The following is a 13,809-nucleotide window of genomic DNA, read 5'->3' on the forward strand; positions in this document are numbered from 1 at the left end:
AGCCCCAGCTCCTGCCAACCTAGCAGTTCAAAAACATGCAAATGTGAGTAGATCAATAGGTACCGCTCCGGCGGGAAGGTAACGGCGCTCCATGCAGTCATGCCGGCCACATGACCTTGGAGGTGTCTATGGACAACGCCGGCTCTTCGGCTTAGAAATGGAGATGAGCACCAACCCCCCAGAGTCGGTCACGACTGGACTTAACGTCAGGGGAAAAGGGCTGCGTGAAAATTATATTTAATATTTGTAGTCTGGATTTGAACATAATTGTTCAAGAAAGATAAAAACAATTTAAATCAGACATATCACAAAAGTAAATATAACATGAGGATATTATCTAATGTAGCATGTTGTATGATGCTCAAAAAAGAAAGAAAATATTTGTTTCAAACAAGTGACAAAGTCTTAAGTCAATAAACCTCACTCATTGTTGTCAGTGTTTCAGAGGACATTTGTTTTCTTACAAAGTTTCCTAACATCTGCCTTAAACAAATATGCAGTACACTTGAGAGGCCAAATAGTTTCAACAATAAACAAGGAGAGACCTTGAGTACTGCATGGAAGGGTTAAAGGGATGTGCTGATGCTATTTTCCCCTGTGAGGCTGAGTCAGTCTGGAATGCACATAAATATCCAAACTGAGTGCCTGGTTATTCAGATACAAGTGCAGAAAGGAAGTCTCATGGAATGTGGATCTGTTATATGCAAACCTCTCTTCAAAGCCCAGCTCAGCAGTGGACTTACTTTAGGTATCTTGACCACTTTTAGATTGCCACTTAGCCTGTAAAATTAGAAGTATTTCTCACACAGAACAGTGGAGAAGAATTAATTGCAGGTTGCAAACTATTTGGCACTTAATCCACATTTAGTTTTAATTAGAAAGGAGCCAAAGAATGCATGGAATCGATTGATAGATCTATTTTAATTGGGAGCAACAATTGGATTTGTTGTCAAAGGCTTTCATGGCTGGAATCACTGGGTTGCTGTGAGTTTTCCAGGCTATATGGCCATGTTCCAGAAGCATTCCTCCTGATGTTGCATACATGGCATAAATGTGGGCGAAACATCCAGAGAGAATGCTTCTGGAACATGGCCATACAGCCCAGAAAACTCACGGCAATCCAATAATTATATTTTTAAAATAACTGAGACAGACCTTTAATGCATGAGCCAAGACTTGCTCAGTGTAATAGAATGCATAAGGGCATTGCTACTTTTGGATCTCATTTCAATGTAATGCATAAGCGAAAACATCTGAAGACTGAGATATCTTAGTCACAGCAGACAAACTTGTTGCATATGTGTTTAGGATTGCAGTCAAATGCTAATACTGTACCATCAAATCCCATAGGAATGTGAAGAATGCATTCAGTAAACATTAAGTAAGTTATTTCCTAGAGAATGTATGCTACATCATTACAGGAAAAGCTGTATTGATAACTATTTGCCAGGCTCAACGGACTGGTACACCTTGATAAGAAGCATCAGAAATCAAAGCTGCTCATCAGGTGAGGAAGTACATTCCAGATTCCTCTGACTTCTTGCAAAATAATACTTGTGGATTACTGGGTATTTATTTACTGCCCTGTGTTCAAATACTTTTCATTCTCATTGGTAACTCAACCCAGGAGTTAGAAAGTAGGAATGTCTTTGAGCCTTTTTGCAAAATGAAACAAAATCAAGTCATTTATTTATACAGTGGCTGTGAGATGAATGAGATAAGAAATTAGGTGTGTATTTAAAAAAACAAAACAGTCATGTTACTACTGCTTTCAGTACTGAACAGTTGTTCACTGTTTTGAAAGATTCAAAACATTTAACAAACATTATTTCATAATCTTAAAAAATACCCTGATTTCAGAATATCTATAAGCAGGATCTTCACCAAAGGTAAGGAAGTCTTGATTTGGCGAGACAAGAGACAGTCCGAAAATACGTTGAAGTCTGTAAATACTTTGTAATTCCAGTTTTGCAGAAGAAAGATCCAACCTAAACATAATGACTGGAACCCACCATTTCACTAACAAAGATAACTACTGTCGCATTTTTGCTAGATGACAATACATGGTTATGCAAACTTTTCACAAGAAAGGTCAAAATACAACAGTCCCAACTAAAACAGAAATATTGAATCAATATTTCACATGGCATTTACATGGGTATCATATTATGGAATTTTATTTGATTCAGCAGGTCTATTATGATTGGGAATAACAATTGGTTTAGAATACCAATTTTACCAATACCAATACAGTACAAGTACAAGGTCGCAAAGGCTGAGCCCTGGGACATATTAAATAGAAACAAAGGGTATTTTTGAACATGTGCAGAATACTTTCCCCTCTCTAATGAATAACCACAATTGAACTTTAACCTACACAAAACTGGGGTTGGGATGATTTCTTCGTTAGACATAACCTATGCCATACTTTGGGAGGTCTAATATGTGTGTGTGTGTGTATAAAACAAAGATAGAGCTGTTACTCCTACTGCAATCTCTTTCTATGCCTTTTTCTCAATTTCTTATCTCCCCATGGAGATGTAGGGACAGAAACCCATTCTGCCCTGCAATCAGACAAGTCTCAACAACTCTGACTTGCTCAAGTTTAATAATAATACTGAATTAACATAGCAGTAAGGATTTAGCAACTATAGGCTCAGTCTCTCTTATCTGAAATGCTTGGGACTGGGAGTGTTTTGGAGGAGATTTTGGAATACATGCAGCTTACCGGCTGTTAGGAATTGTGGGAGTTGAAGTCCAAAATACCCGGAGGGCCCAAGTTTGCCCATGCTTGGTGTAGATAGTGTCATGGTTTGCAAAGATACTATATGCATGTTAACTGGAAAATCAAATGCATGAAGCCGACTGGCTGAGTTTGTAAGGATCTGGGGAATTGGTTTGTAACTGTTGCTGTCATGCTGCTGGAGAACCAGTTTGAACAGGTTTTTCTCTCTGTGTGTGTGAGTCTACTGAGTACTGGCTGGAAAGAAGATGGCTCTGTACTCAGGGAAGGCCTGACTATTTCTGAGGCCTTGTTTGCTGCTCTTCACTGAAGCAGATTAATGGACTAAGAAATGACTGCTTATGACTGCTGATTTCTGTAAGCAATCAGAGGGACTACCGTGTTTCCCCCAAAATAAGACAGTGTCTTATATTAATTTTTGCTCCCAAAGATGTGCTAGGTCATATTTTTAGAGGATGCCTTATTTTTCCATGAAGAAAAATTCATAGGGTTGTTGTATGTCTTTCGGGCTGTGTGGCCACAAAGGATGCCCCCAGGCAAGAGACAAAACCTTTCCAATGCTAATTAGGGTGATTAACTGAAACATTAATGCTGGCTTCCCAGTGACAAAGGACTCTTGCCACACCCTGGACTCTCCACAGATATACATTCTTTCTTTTCCTTGCCTAGTTTATCCACAGCCTCTGAGGATGCCTGCCATAGATGTGGGTGAAACGTCAGGAGAGAATACTTCTGGAACATGGCCACACAGCCTGAAAGACATACAACAACCCTGTGATCCCGGCCATGAAAGCCTTCGACAGCACAGAAAAATTCATATTTATTATGTACTGTACAGTAGTTGTCATCACAAACCAGCATAACCACACAAACTATGAATCCTATCAAGAATTTCTTGTTACTACCATTATTTCCAGCTACAACAATCTATGGTATGTACATTTACCGATCCTGCATGCTCTGGTGTTCTGTTCGACGGACATGCTTCCAAACAAAAACTTTGCTAGGTCTTACTTTCAGGGGAGGCCTTTATATTTAGCAATTCAGCAAAACCTCTACTAGGTCTTATTTTCAGGGGATGTCTTATTTTCGGGGAAACAGGGTATTGTAAATACCATTGTTCTTTAGATCTCTTGGACTTAGTAAAAGTTCCTGTGTTATTTGTTTTGCAACGCTGAGTGGTGCATCATTCTGCAGGGTGACTCTGGGCTCAGGGCCACGCGTAAGAGTTTCTATCTATCATCTTCAATCCGCAACAGACAGATGTCCTTCCTTCCTCCCTCCCTTTCCTTTTCTAGGGAAGAGCCTGTTTTCCTCCTGGAGGCCAAGGGCCAGGATCTGCAGTGAGTCCTCCGGGCCAGTAGGGGCCGCCTCTCCCCGCGCCTCGAGGCGTCGCTTCTGAGGGGAGAGAAAGGTGTCGCGCAGATTCCGCTTCAGCGCGGTCGTTCACTCAGCGCGGCCGGCTTCCTTCGCTCCTCGCGCGCCGCCATCACCATCCCAACCGCTGCCTTTTTTCCTTCCTTCCTTCCTTGTGTCTCCCGAGGGGGAGGCGAGCGAGCGAGCGAGGCCTTGCCTTCTCCTCCTCCTCCTCCGCCTCCCTTCCCCGTCCCCGGGCCTCTCCCCGCTAGGCCTCCCTCCCTCTCCCTCCCTCCCTTCCTTTCTTCCTCCCTTCCTTTCCCTGCCATGGCGGCGAGCGCCAAGCGGAAGCAGGAGGAGAAGCACCTGAAGCTGCTGCGGGAGATGAGCGGCCTGCCGCCCAACCGCAAGTGCTTCGACTGCGACCAGCGCGGCCCCACCTACACCGACATGACGGTGGGCAGCTTCGTGTGTACCTCCTGCTCCGGCATCCTGTGAGTTGAGTGAGGGGGAAGCTGCGGCGGAAGAGGGAGGCAGAGAGAGAGTGAGAGGAAGGAAGGAAAGAAAGAGCCGCAAGGGCGGTTGAGCCTCCCTCCAAGAGAGAGTTAGTTTGGGGAAACGGGAGAGAGAGAGAGAGAGAGAGAAGTTGCGAGGAGAGCTCTTGGAATTGAGACTCTTAAAAAGACCTCCCTTTCTCCTCAGCTCCACTCTGGGATTGTGTCAACAATGGCCCCAAGGAGTGGGGGAAGAAGGGTGTATCTGGATGGAGGTTGAATGAAGGCAGTCTTCAGAAGGACCTCTCTCTCTCCACAACCCCAAATTGGTATTGTCAATTATCTCAGTTGGCAGGGGAGGAAAGGTGCATCTGTATGGAGATTGAGTGAAGGCGCTCATCAGAAGGACCCTCTCTTTCTCCACAACCCCAAATTGGTATTGTCAATTATCTCAGTTGGCAGGGGAGGAAAAGTGCATCTCGATGGAGATTGAATGAAGGCACTCTTGAGAAGGACCTCTCTTTCTCCACAACCCCAAATTGGTATTGTCAATGATCTCAGTTGGTGGGGGAGGAAAGGTGCATCTGGATGGAGATTGAATGAAGGCACTCATCAGAAGGACCTCTCCTTCTCCACAACCCCAAATTGGTATTGTCAATTATCTCAGTTGGCGGGGGAGGAAAGGTGCATCTGGATGGAGATTGAATGAAGGCACTCATCAGAAGGACCTCTCTTTCTCCACAACCCCAAATTGGTATTGTCAATGATCTCAGTTGGCGGGGGAGGAAAGGTGCATCTGGATGGAGATTGAATGAAGGCACTCTTGAGAAGGACCTCTCTTTCTCCACAACCCCAAATTGGTATTGTCAGTGATCTCAGTTGGTGGGGGAGGAAAGGTGCATCTGGATGGAGATTGAATGAAGGCACTCTTGAGAAGGACCTCTCTTTCTCCACAACTCCAAATTGGTATTTTTAATTATCTCAATGGGTGCTGTAAGAAGGGTGCATCTGGATGGAGATTGAATGAAGGCACTCTTTAAGAAACCTCCCTTTCTCCACAACCCCAAACTTGTATTGCCAATGATCTCAATGGGTGGGGGAAGATGGGTGCATCTAACTGTAGGATTGATGTGGTTTCATACCACTTTGATTGCTACCTTCCTCAAAGGAGGACACAGTTGAGAGTTTGGGGATAGTGAAAGAAAGAGGAGTTCAAAGAAAATTCTTGAGGTGACTGGAGATTGAATGAAGACTTCCCTTTCTCTTCAGCACCACTCTGGGATTGTGTCAACAATGGTCCCAATGGGTGAGGTAAGAAGGCTGTATCTGGATGGAGGTTGAATGAAGGCAGTCTTCAGAAGGACTTCCCTTTCTCCTCAGCCCCACATTAGTATTGTGTCAATGATCTCAATGGGTGGGGGAAGAAGGGTACATCTACACCAGGCATGAGCAAACCTGAGCCCTCTGGGTGTTTTGGACTTCACCTCCTACAATTCCTAACAGCCGATGGGAGTTGAAGGGAGTTGTGGGAGTTGAAGTCCAAAATGCCCAGAGGGCCCAAGTTTCCCCATGCCTGAAAAACTATAGGATTGATGTGGTTTCATACCACTTTGACTGCCATCTTGAAGGAGGACACAGTTGAGGGTTGGGAGATAGGAAGAGGATAAGAAGAAAACTCTGAGGTGACTGCAGATTGAATGAAGGGACTCTTAAGAAGACCTCCCTTTCTCCTCAGCCCCACTATCCTCTTCCCTGCAGGAAACACAGTCAGGATTTAGGGGAAGAGAAAGAGGACTTCAAGGAAACCTTTGGGAACTGGAGATCAGTGATTAAAGAAGACTTCTCTTTGTCCACAATCACAAATTTGTATTGTGTAAATGTCCCTTGTTGGTAGGGACAAAATGAAAGAAGGGGTCCACCCAGAGTGTGAAAGAGGAATTTTAAGGAGGAAGGGCATTGGGAAGAAGGCTGGCTGTTCTTCTGCACACCACATTTGTTAAAAAAACTGAGGTGAAAGAATGGGATGGAATGAGATGCCAAAGTGAAAGAGGGCTTGTGATATGGAAGAGCTTGGGGTGTCTTCAAGTTCCTTAAGCAAGTTAACAGTGGTTGTTGGTATGACAGGAGGGAGCAAATGTAAGAGGAATGAGAACTGGAATTGTGTACTTGGCTGAAAAGGGAACAGGAGAGAGGGAGGAACACCTAATGCTTGTAGGGTATGCAGATAAGTGATTTTGGGATCTGTGAAAACCTCCATTATTCCTAACATCCTGTTTAGATGTATTGGGGTGGATGTAGACTTTCAGTTAACCAGAACTCAAGCAACCGGAAAAAATTGAAGAAATAATATTTTAAATTAAATAGCTCTTTTTATCATACAATAAAAGAGCAAACCTATGCTACATTAAATAAAGTTTGTCTTTATTTCTCTTAATATTTTAATTGCTGTGTTCCAATATTAATAATAAGTCAATACAGAGTTTATAATATGATATTAGTTAGGCTTATTTGTAATAGCAATTCTCAACCAGAAACTATACTTATCCGGCCTCTACCAATCCCCATGTGTACCAGTTAACAGAGTCTACTACATACATACATATACATACATACACACACACACACACACACATGCAGTATGTATATATATATTTCAGTCAATGACCAACTGTAAGGGAAACAGTGTAGAGTAAATGAATCATAAAGTGAGACCGTAAGTCGGTGGCAAGTATTTCCTGTAGCGTTTGAGATGTAGTGAAAATTTCAAGGCGTTTTCTAAAAGAAGGCCATCTAGTTCTGAGTTGGCCTGGGGAGAAAAGCTTGCAAACTTGGTCAGCTACTTCTGTCATGATATCTCAAGGCACGTGAAAGGGTAGAGGTGGACAAGTGCCAGTTCTGACATTAGTCCTGAAAATATGTGAAATGGGCGGGGTACTCTTGTCAAATATTCTCTACTCTTATAAGGATTTTTTGTCATTATGTTGCAGTTATTCCTGCAATTACTGCCTTAGTTTGTAGATATTTGCCTCTTCCTGAGATTGCGTTAACCAGGCACATTCAATGTTTGCCTCCAGGGCTCATTGCAGGGAACTGACTAATGATTACTTGCTAATCCCTATATTCATTATAGTCAGTTATGCCTGTAAAAGTTGTTGTTTGCCCATCCCCACCCTCCAAGATATTACTGAAGTGAAACTTTGAGCAACCCTAGCCAGCATAACTACTAATAAAAATACTGGAGGCTGCAGTTCAGTAATATTTGGAGCATTGTTTTTAAATTATATGATGTGGAGGACCAGCAGGATTTCCCCCTTGTGTGCTATGGACTAGTAGCATATTTCTACCCATTGGCTAAATATGTTTCCTGCATTACTGGAAGATCTCCACGGCATAGCATAGTTCATGGACCTTGACTTTGAGTAGCGTTGATTGCAAGGATCACCCAGCACATATCTACATTGAAGAATGAATGCTGTTTGACACCATTCGAACTGCCATGGCTCATTCCTATGGAATCATGGGAATTGTAGTTTGGTAAGACATCAGCAGTCTTTGACAGAGAAGACTGAAGACCTTGTAAGACAACTTCCATGATTCCATAGCATTGAGTCTTGACAATTAAAGTGGTGTTAAACTGTGTTAATTCTTCAGTGTAGATGCACCCACAGTTACCACCCATGAATTGGAATGTTCTTAAATTTACCTGTTGCTCTAGAGCAGTAAAGATAAACATTGCTATTTAAATAGTTTTGAAATGTGTAACTGTCAGTTATTGTGAATAGGTTGGTAGATTCTTTAGTAATGTTTTATCCCTTGAAAGATTAACCTTGTTCAACAATTTGGTATTGAAGATTATAGTTTTACATCAATCACCTAAGATACACAACTTTTTAAAACTGTATGCATAGAGAACAGCTGGAGTTTGCTGCCAAATTGAAGTCCATTAGTAAAACATGCTTTATTAAGAAAGTTCCAGATTCAACCTTAGATATCCCTGTTTGGGAGTTATCAGATAGAAGGATGTGTTTAACAGTGTGGCAACAATCAGGAGTGCTGGTTGGAATAATAGTTTTACTTTATTATTTGCGGTATTTATATACTGCCCTTCTCAACCCTGAAGGGGACTCAGGGCGGTTCACAATGGTTCACTTTTAAGACAGATTGCTATCCTCAGGGGAGAAATTGATTTTTTATATAACTGAAGTCTGGATTCTTGTGGTCAGAACATTAAAGTCTTAATGATGCTAGAACACTGGACAATCTTATGACCATGGTATATTATATATTTATAGTGGAAAATAATGGGAGCATTATCTGTTAAATCAAGCTTATTTTTTTTCTTTTTGCCAAATTGTGTAAAAGTTTGATTTGAGGTTTTAAAGTGTTCTTGATATGTATTCGGTGGAATTCAAACTGGATATCATAAGATCATATGTATATGTTTTCTTTGAAGACCTTTCCTGCACTACATATATTTCAGAAAACTTTTGTAACAGAGTTTAAGCTATTTATGTGGATTGTGCATTTTTCTTAGTATTTCAATTACATTTGTAAAAAGTTGTTATTCAAAGACTATTTACGATGAAACTATATTGTCCTTGTGTTTACCAAATATTAGTTATCCATGCTTGCAAACCACAGCAATTTCTGTGTGAAAATATAAAATAGTTCAATAAACTTAAGGTGAAAGGTGTACTGCCAGTAGTACTTCCTGATAAAGTGAAGCACTATAATTCTCAACTGATTTTCTTAGCTTTCTTTTGTAAACAAAAATGGAGAAGCATCAGTCATATCACTGTTTTCATTTATTCAAAAATCCATATTACAGTAAGCCGTTATCTTTACAGAGGTATGACTTATGAAATCTCCAATGTTTCTTATACCCATAATTGCTTCTTACCCCTAGGCCTTCACATTCCATTTTATACATTATACTGGTGGTATGGTTGCTCTTGAACATCTGTAGGAGAAATTAACTTGCTGTCCTGTTGAGAATACTGCACATGAAATAAGCTTTACCTTCCTACTGGGAAAAATAAGCCTAAACATAATTGCTAGTCTCAGAATAGATTTGTTGAATGGGTAGGGTTTACATTCATGTTGATTTACCATTCAGCAGGTGATTGAATAGGTCTACTGTGTTTGAGAGTAGCCATTGTTTTTAGGCTATAGAAACTTCAAATAACAGATTTTTGGGGGGAGTGCTGATGGCTGAGAGTGGTACAGTTACTTCCTACAGGTTCCTAGAGGAGTATCCACCCACAAATTGGGATGGGGACAAAATTAAATGTTTTGCTCCAAAATGGCCATTATAAAGAAAGAGACAGGGGCGCTAGTGTCCATTTTGCCTCATTTGGGGTTCCCTTACTATTTTTAGTCATCTAGAATCCTTTTGATCTATATCAGGCCTGCACAACCTGCAGCCCTCCAGCTGTTTTGACCTCTAATTCCCAGAATTCCTGGCCATTGGACAAGCTGGCTAGGGCTTCTGGGAGTTGGAGGCCAAAACAGTTGGAGGGTCGTAGGTTATGCAGGCTGGGTCTATACAAGGGGATTGGAGGAGAAGTCAAATCCCTTTCTGTCCCTGAGATTTTATAAAGGGAGGTGGAAGTACCCAGTAGTAATATCCACTAGAGATGTTTGTGGTTGGCGACAGCTCTTTATAGACAAGAAATTGCCACACAATTTTAATGCAGTGGGAGGAACCCTTGACTGCCCTTAAAAATGGTCTGGGAAGCTGGATATAGCTTATGGTCGCACTTTGTCTTGTCCCTGATTTAAGTAAAGTATTCTGATTCCTGTGAAATGTTTCTCCTTATAAATAGGATGTGAGTGGTGGATGTGGTCTGTGTATTGCTGGATCCCATTTGTGTACCCACCATTTGTTTGATTATGTACCGACACACCCAGCGCACAATAGCAAAACCTAAAGCAAACCCAACAGATGTTTTGTTAATCCAGGCTAGACCACCCACAGTTAAGCACAAGTGATAGTTCTCTTCTCCCTCTTCCTCCTATTGACACCTGCATGTTTGTATATTTAAGTGAAAACTTAAATTCTAATAAGCCTAAAGATACAATAGAATCTTTAGGTTTTCTAGGATAAGGCATATAAAATAAAACCAATATTTCATGGTTCTTAAAAGTAACTTTTCCAAACTCTAGTCTGAATTTTATAGTTACAGAATAGCCTGATGTCATATGGCACAGTATATTGAAAGTTGCAATTCCACAAAGGAAACTTGTAAAATGTTAAAGGTTTAGGGCAAGCAAGAGGCACTGTGGATTTTTGACTTTCACCAAGGGCTAAAATTACCATTACTTGGGGTTTACATAGATTGCATGTATACAAGACAGAAAGCTGGGGGTTTTGGATCGTCTCCAAAACCCTGGAAGCAAACTTTTGGAGACTATCAGTCTTAAATGGAGATATTTTGTAAGATCGATAGTTTTAGCGTTTTAATGCTTTTATTCCAGCAAGAGCAGCTATTTTTGATGTTGATGTTATGTTATGTTCTTATATGTTTTCAGTAATTGCAATGGTTCTATTTTAAGTTGTTAATTTGACCTATGTATTATTGTTTTTTGTATTGTTTTAACTGTTACTTGATGTAACCATTCTGAGTCCCTTCCAGGAGAGGGGGTGGGATATAAATAAAACTTATTATTATTATTCATACATAATTAATAACATTGCTAACCTAGGAGGCACCATGATAAAATTTTGGGTTCTATAACATTTATCCATTTATTGCATTCATTTATTGGGAGGATTTTTAAAAAGTGAAGCTTTCCTTCAAAAGAAAACTGCCCTTGAGCTCAATAAACTGAAATCTTTTTATTACTGGGATATTTTAATGATGAACCTCTGTGTGTGTATAAAACTTTCTCAGAAGCTTAGAAGGGATAATGCTTCACAAAAGATAAGGGTAGCTGTATTTGAATTAACACCTATAAACAAGCTCCTTAAGAGTTAGAAAAATCCTTGAACATTTAGGTTCCAAAGCCTAACTTCTCAACAGGCTTTGAATACATAGCTCAAAACACTAAGGAAAAAGGTGATTTATTAAAATGTCAGTTACTGTTTCTGATACTTAATTAAATTTGGGCAGTGGCTAACTTTAAAAGTTAAGGTTTGCTTAAAAGTTTTGTTTTCTTGGAGAAGTCATATAATGACAATCTTAAAATGTTTTTCTTTTTAGGAGAGGTTTAAATCCACCTCATAGAGTGAAGTCCATTTCCATGACCACATTTACACAGCAAGAAATAGAATTTCTTCAGAAACATGGGAACGAAGTAAGTATAATTGGATATTTATTTGTCTGAAGTTATTTTTACAGCAATAAACAATGCATCAATGACTGTCATTTGCCATTACAGGCAGTCCCCAAGTTACAAACAACATAGATTCTGTAGGTTTGTTCTTAAGTTGAATTTGTGCATAAGTCAGAACAGGTACATGTGGCTGTGTACCTAAATGTGCACAGAGATTGAGTGAGAGAGAGAGAGAGAGAGAGAGAGAGAGAGAGAGAGAGCGCACGCTTTGGATAACACAAGGATTAACTCCCCTGAGGTGTTTCTTTTGCTCTCTGTGGCCCTGTTCAAAATATTTCACTTAACTTTGTGTCGCTGTGACAATTGAATTTTTGAAGAATTTGACTTGTTGTGGAAACAAGGATTGGTGATAAAGCTTCAGTGGAGACAGTTTTTCCCCATGATAATGACTCTTTCAGGAGTGAATTTCCCTTCTAAGCGGTAGATTTCTCTCATTTCCCGTTTTCTTACCTCCGTTCTTAACTATGAGACATTTGTAAGTTGGATGTTTGTAACTCAGGGACTGCTTGTATTTAAAAAGCTAGCTGCACTTAAATGTTTATTCTGAAGATAAGAATTTGATTCTCTTTGCCATAAGTAAAAAATGTCCATATAGGTATTTGCGAATAATATTAGGAATTTGAGCCCTTTTGAACTGTAATTTGTTTTTTTGCAGCAACCTTAAACTGAATAGCTCATAGCTTCCCTCCGCCCCATTCTGTTGCACTGCATTTTCCAGTGTAAGACTTCCTGCTCAAGATGGGTTGTATTTCCTAAGACTCACTTCCATTCATGTTGCACAACACAATAGTTTCACAATGGATTACTTTATATGAATTGCAACAGAATTTGCTGAATATGTGGTCTTTCAAATTGCCAGAAAATGTAGTGATGTATTTAAAAAGAAAAATGTACAATTTGAGTGCAGATTCTCATACCTCTTTCTTTGAGGAATAAATGAAGTACTATATTTGACACGTGACTCACAGTGTCTTGAAATACTGTTCTTCAGGCCATGTTAGTTACTAGCTGTGTATTCTAGCAGGCGCATAAATGTTCACTCATTAGGTAAAATTAAATTGAAGATCTTCCATGGTTACAAGAGTTTTATTCATTTAGTTCCTATCCTTTTTACACCATAGGATCTCAAGGCAACATATATTGGCAGCATATAATTAAAAAATTAAATCAATGTGTGCATTTTAATAAAATACAACAATTTGAACAAACTGAAAGACAGTTGAAATAAATTGCAACACTTTGAAACAATTTAATACCATAACTTATGTGTACTTTGGGCAAAATCAGTTAGATCCTAAAAGCTTTTTTTTAAAGTTATAATTTTACTTGATATTAGAATGTCAGACTTTTAAGGGAACAGAGAGGTCCACCCACAATGTATTGTTTCTATTGGTGGTACACAGAGGAAGTCCCCTTCTGCAGGTATATATATAGAGAGAGAGAAAAGAGGGGGCGGAGGCAGTTCAAAATTGAGGATGTAAACTGTTAGGGCTTTGAACATCATCGGCACCTGAATTTAGACAGAATATATTGGCAGCCAGTGCAGTTCCTTTATGAGTGATATTCTGCCATCTTCTCTATATATAAAAGAGTGATGGAATCCTGGCGACCGACAAAACAACAAAACTACAGGCCCCCCAACCTCGAAATTTGACAACACAACCCATCATCCATGCCTTTAGGTTGATACAACAAAAAGAAAAGAAAAATAAAGTCCTAATTAGAGGGAGAGGAATAATTGTTTTTATCCAATTGCTGCCATTTAGAAGGCTAAGCTCTGCCCACTTGGTCTCCTAGCAACCTACTCAACCCAGGGGTCAGGCAGAATTAGGCCTCTTCCACACTGCCTATAAAATACAGATTATCAGATTTTATTATATG

At 40.0% G+C, this 13,809-nt stretch overlaps 1 protein-coding gene across 19 annotated transcripts in view; it reads left to right on the top strand.

Annotated features, from left to right (window-relative positions):
* The first annotated feature begins 4,125 nt into the window (after positions 1-4,125).
* agfg1 (ArfGAP with FG repeats 1) overlaps positions 4,126-13,809 on the top strand; it is a 38,011-nt gene continuing 28,327 nt past the window's right edge. For 8 of the 19 annotated variants that reach the window (XM_016992084.2, XM_008106238.3, XM_008106237.3 and 5 more), the window contains exons 1-2: positions 4,128-4,593; positions 11,796-11,889. In XM_016992084.2, the coding sequence (XP_016847573.1) occupies positions 4,427-4,593; positions 11,796-11,889 (261 nt within the window). In that variant the 5' untranslated portion in view covers positions 4,128-4,426. Of the gene's footprint in view, positions 4,594-11,795; positions 11,890-13,809 lie in introns of all 19 variants that reach the window. The other 11 variants (XM_016992087.2, XM_003218258.4, XM_016992091.2 and 8 more) reach the window with 5 other exon arrangements.

Source organism: Anolis carolinensis, chromosome 3 (genome assembly GCF_035594765.1).
Source record: "Anolis carolinensis isolate JA03-04 chromosome 3, rAnoCar3.1.pri, whole genome shotgun sequence".
NCBI lineage: Eukaryota > Metazoa > Chordata > Lepidosauria > Squamata > Dactyloidae > Anolis > Anolis carolinensis.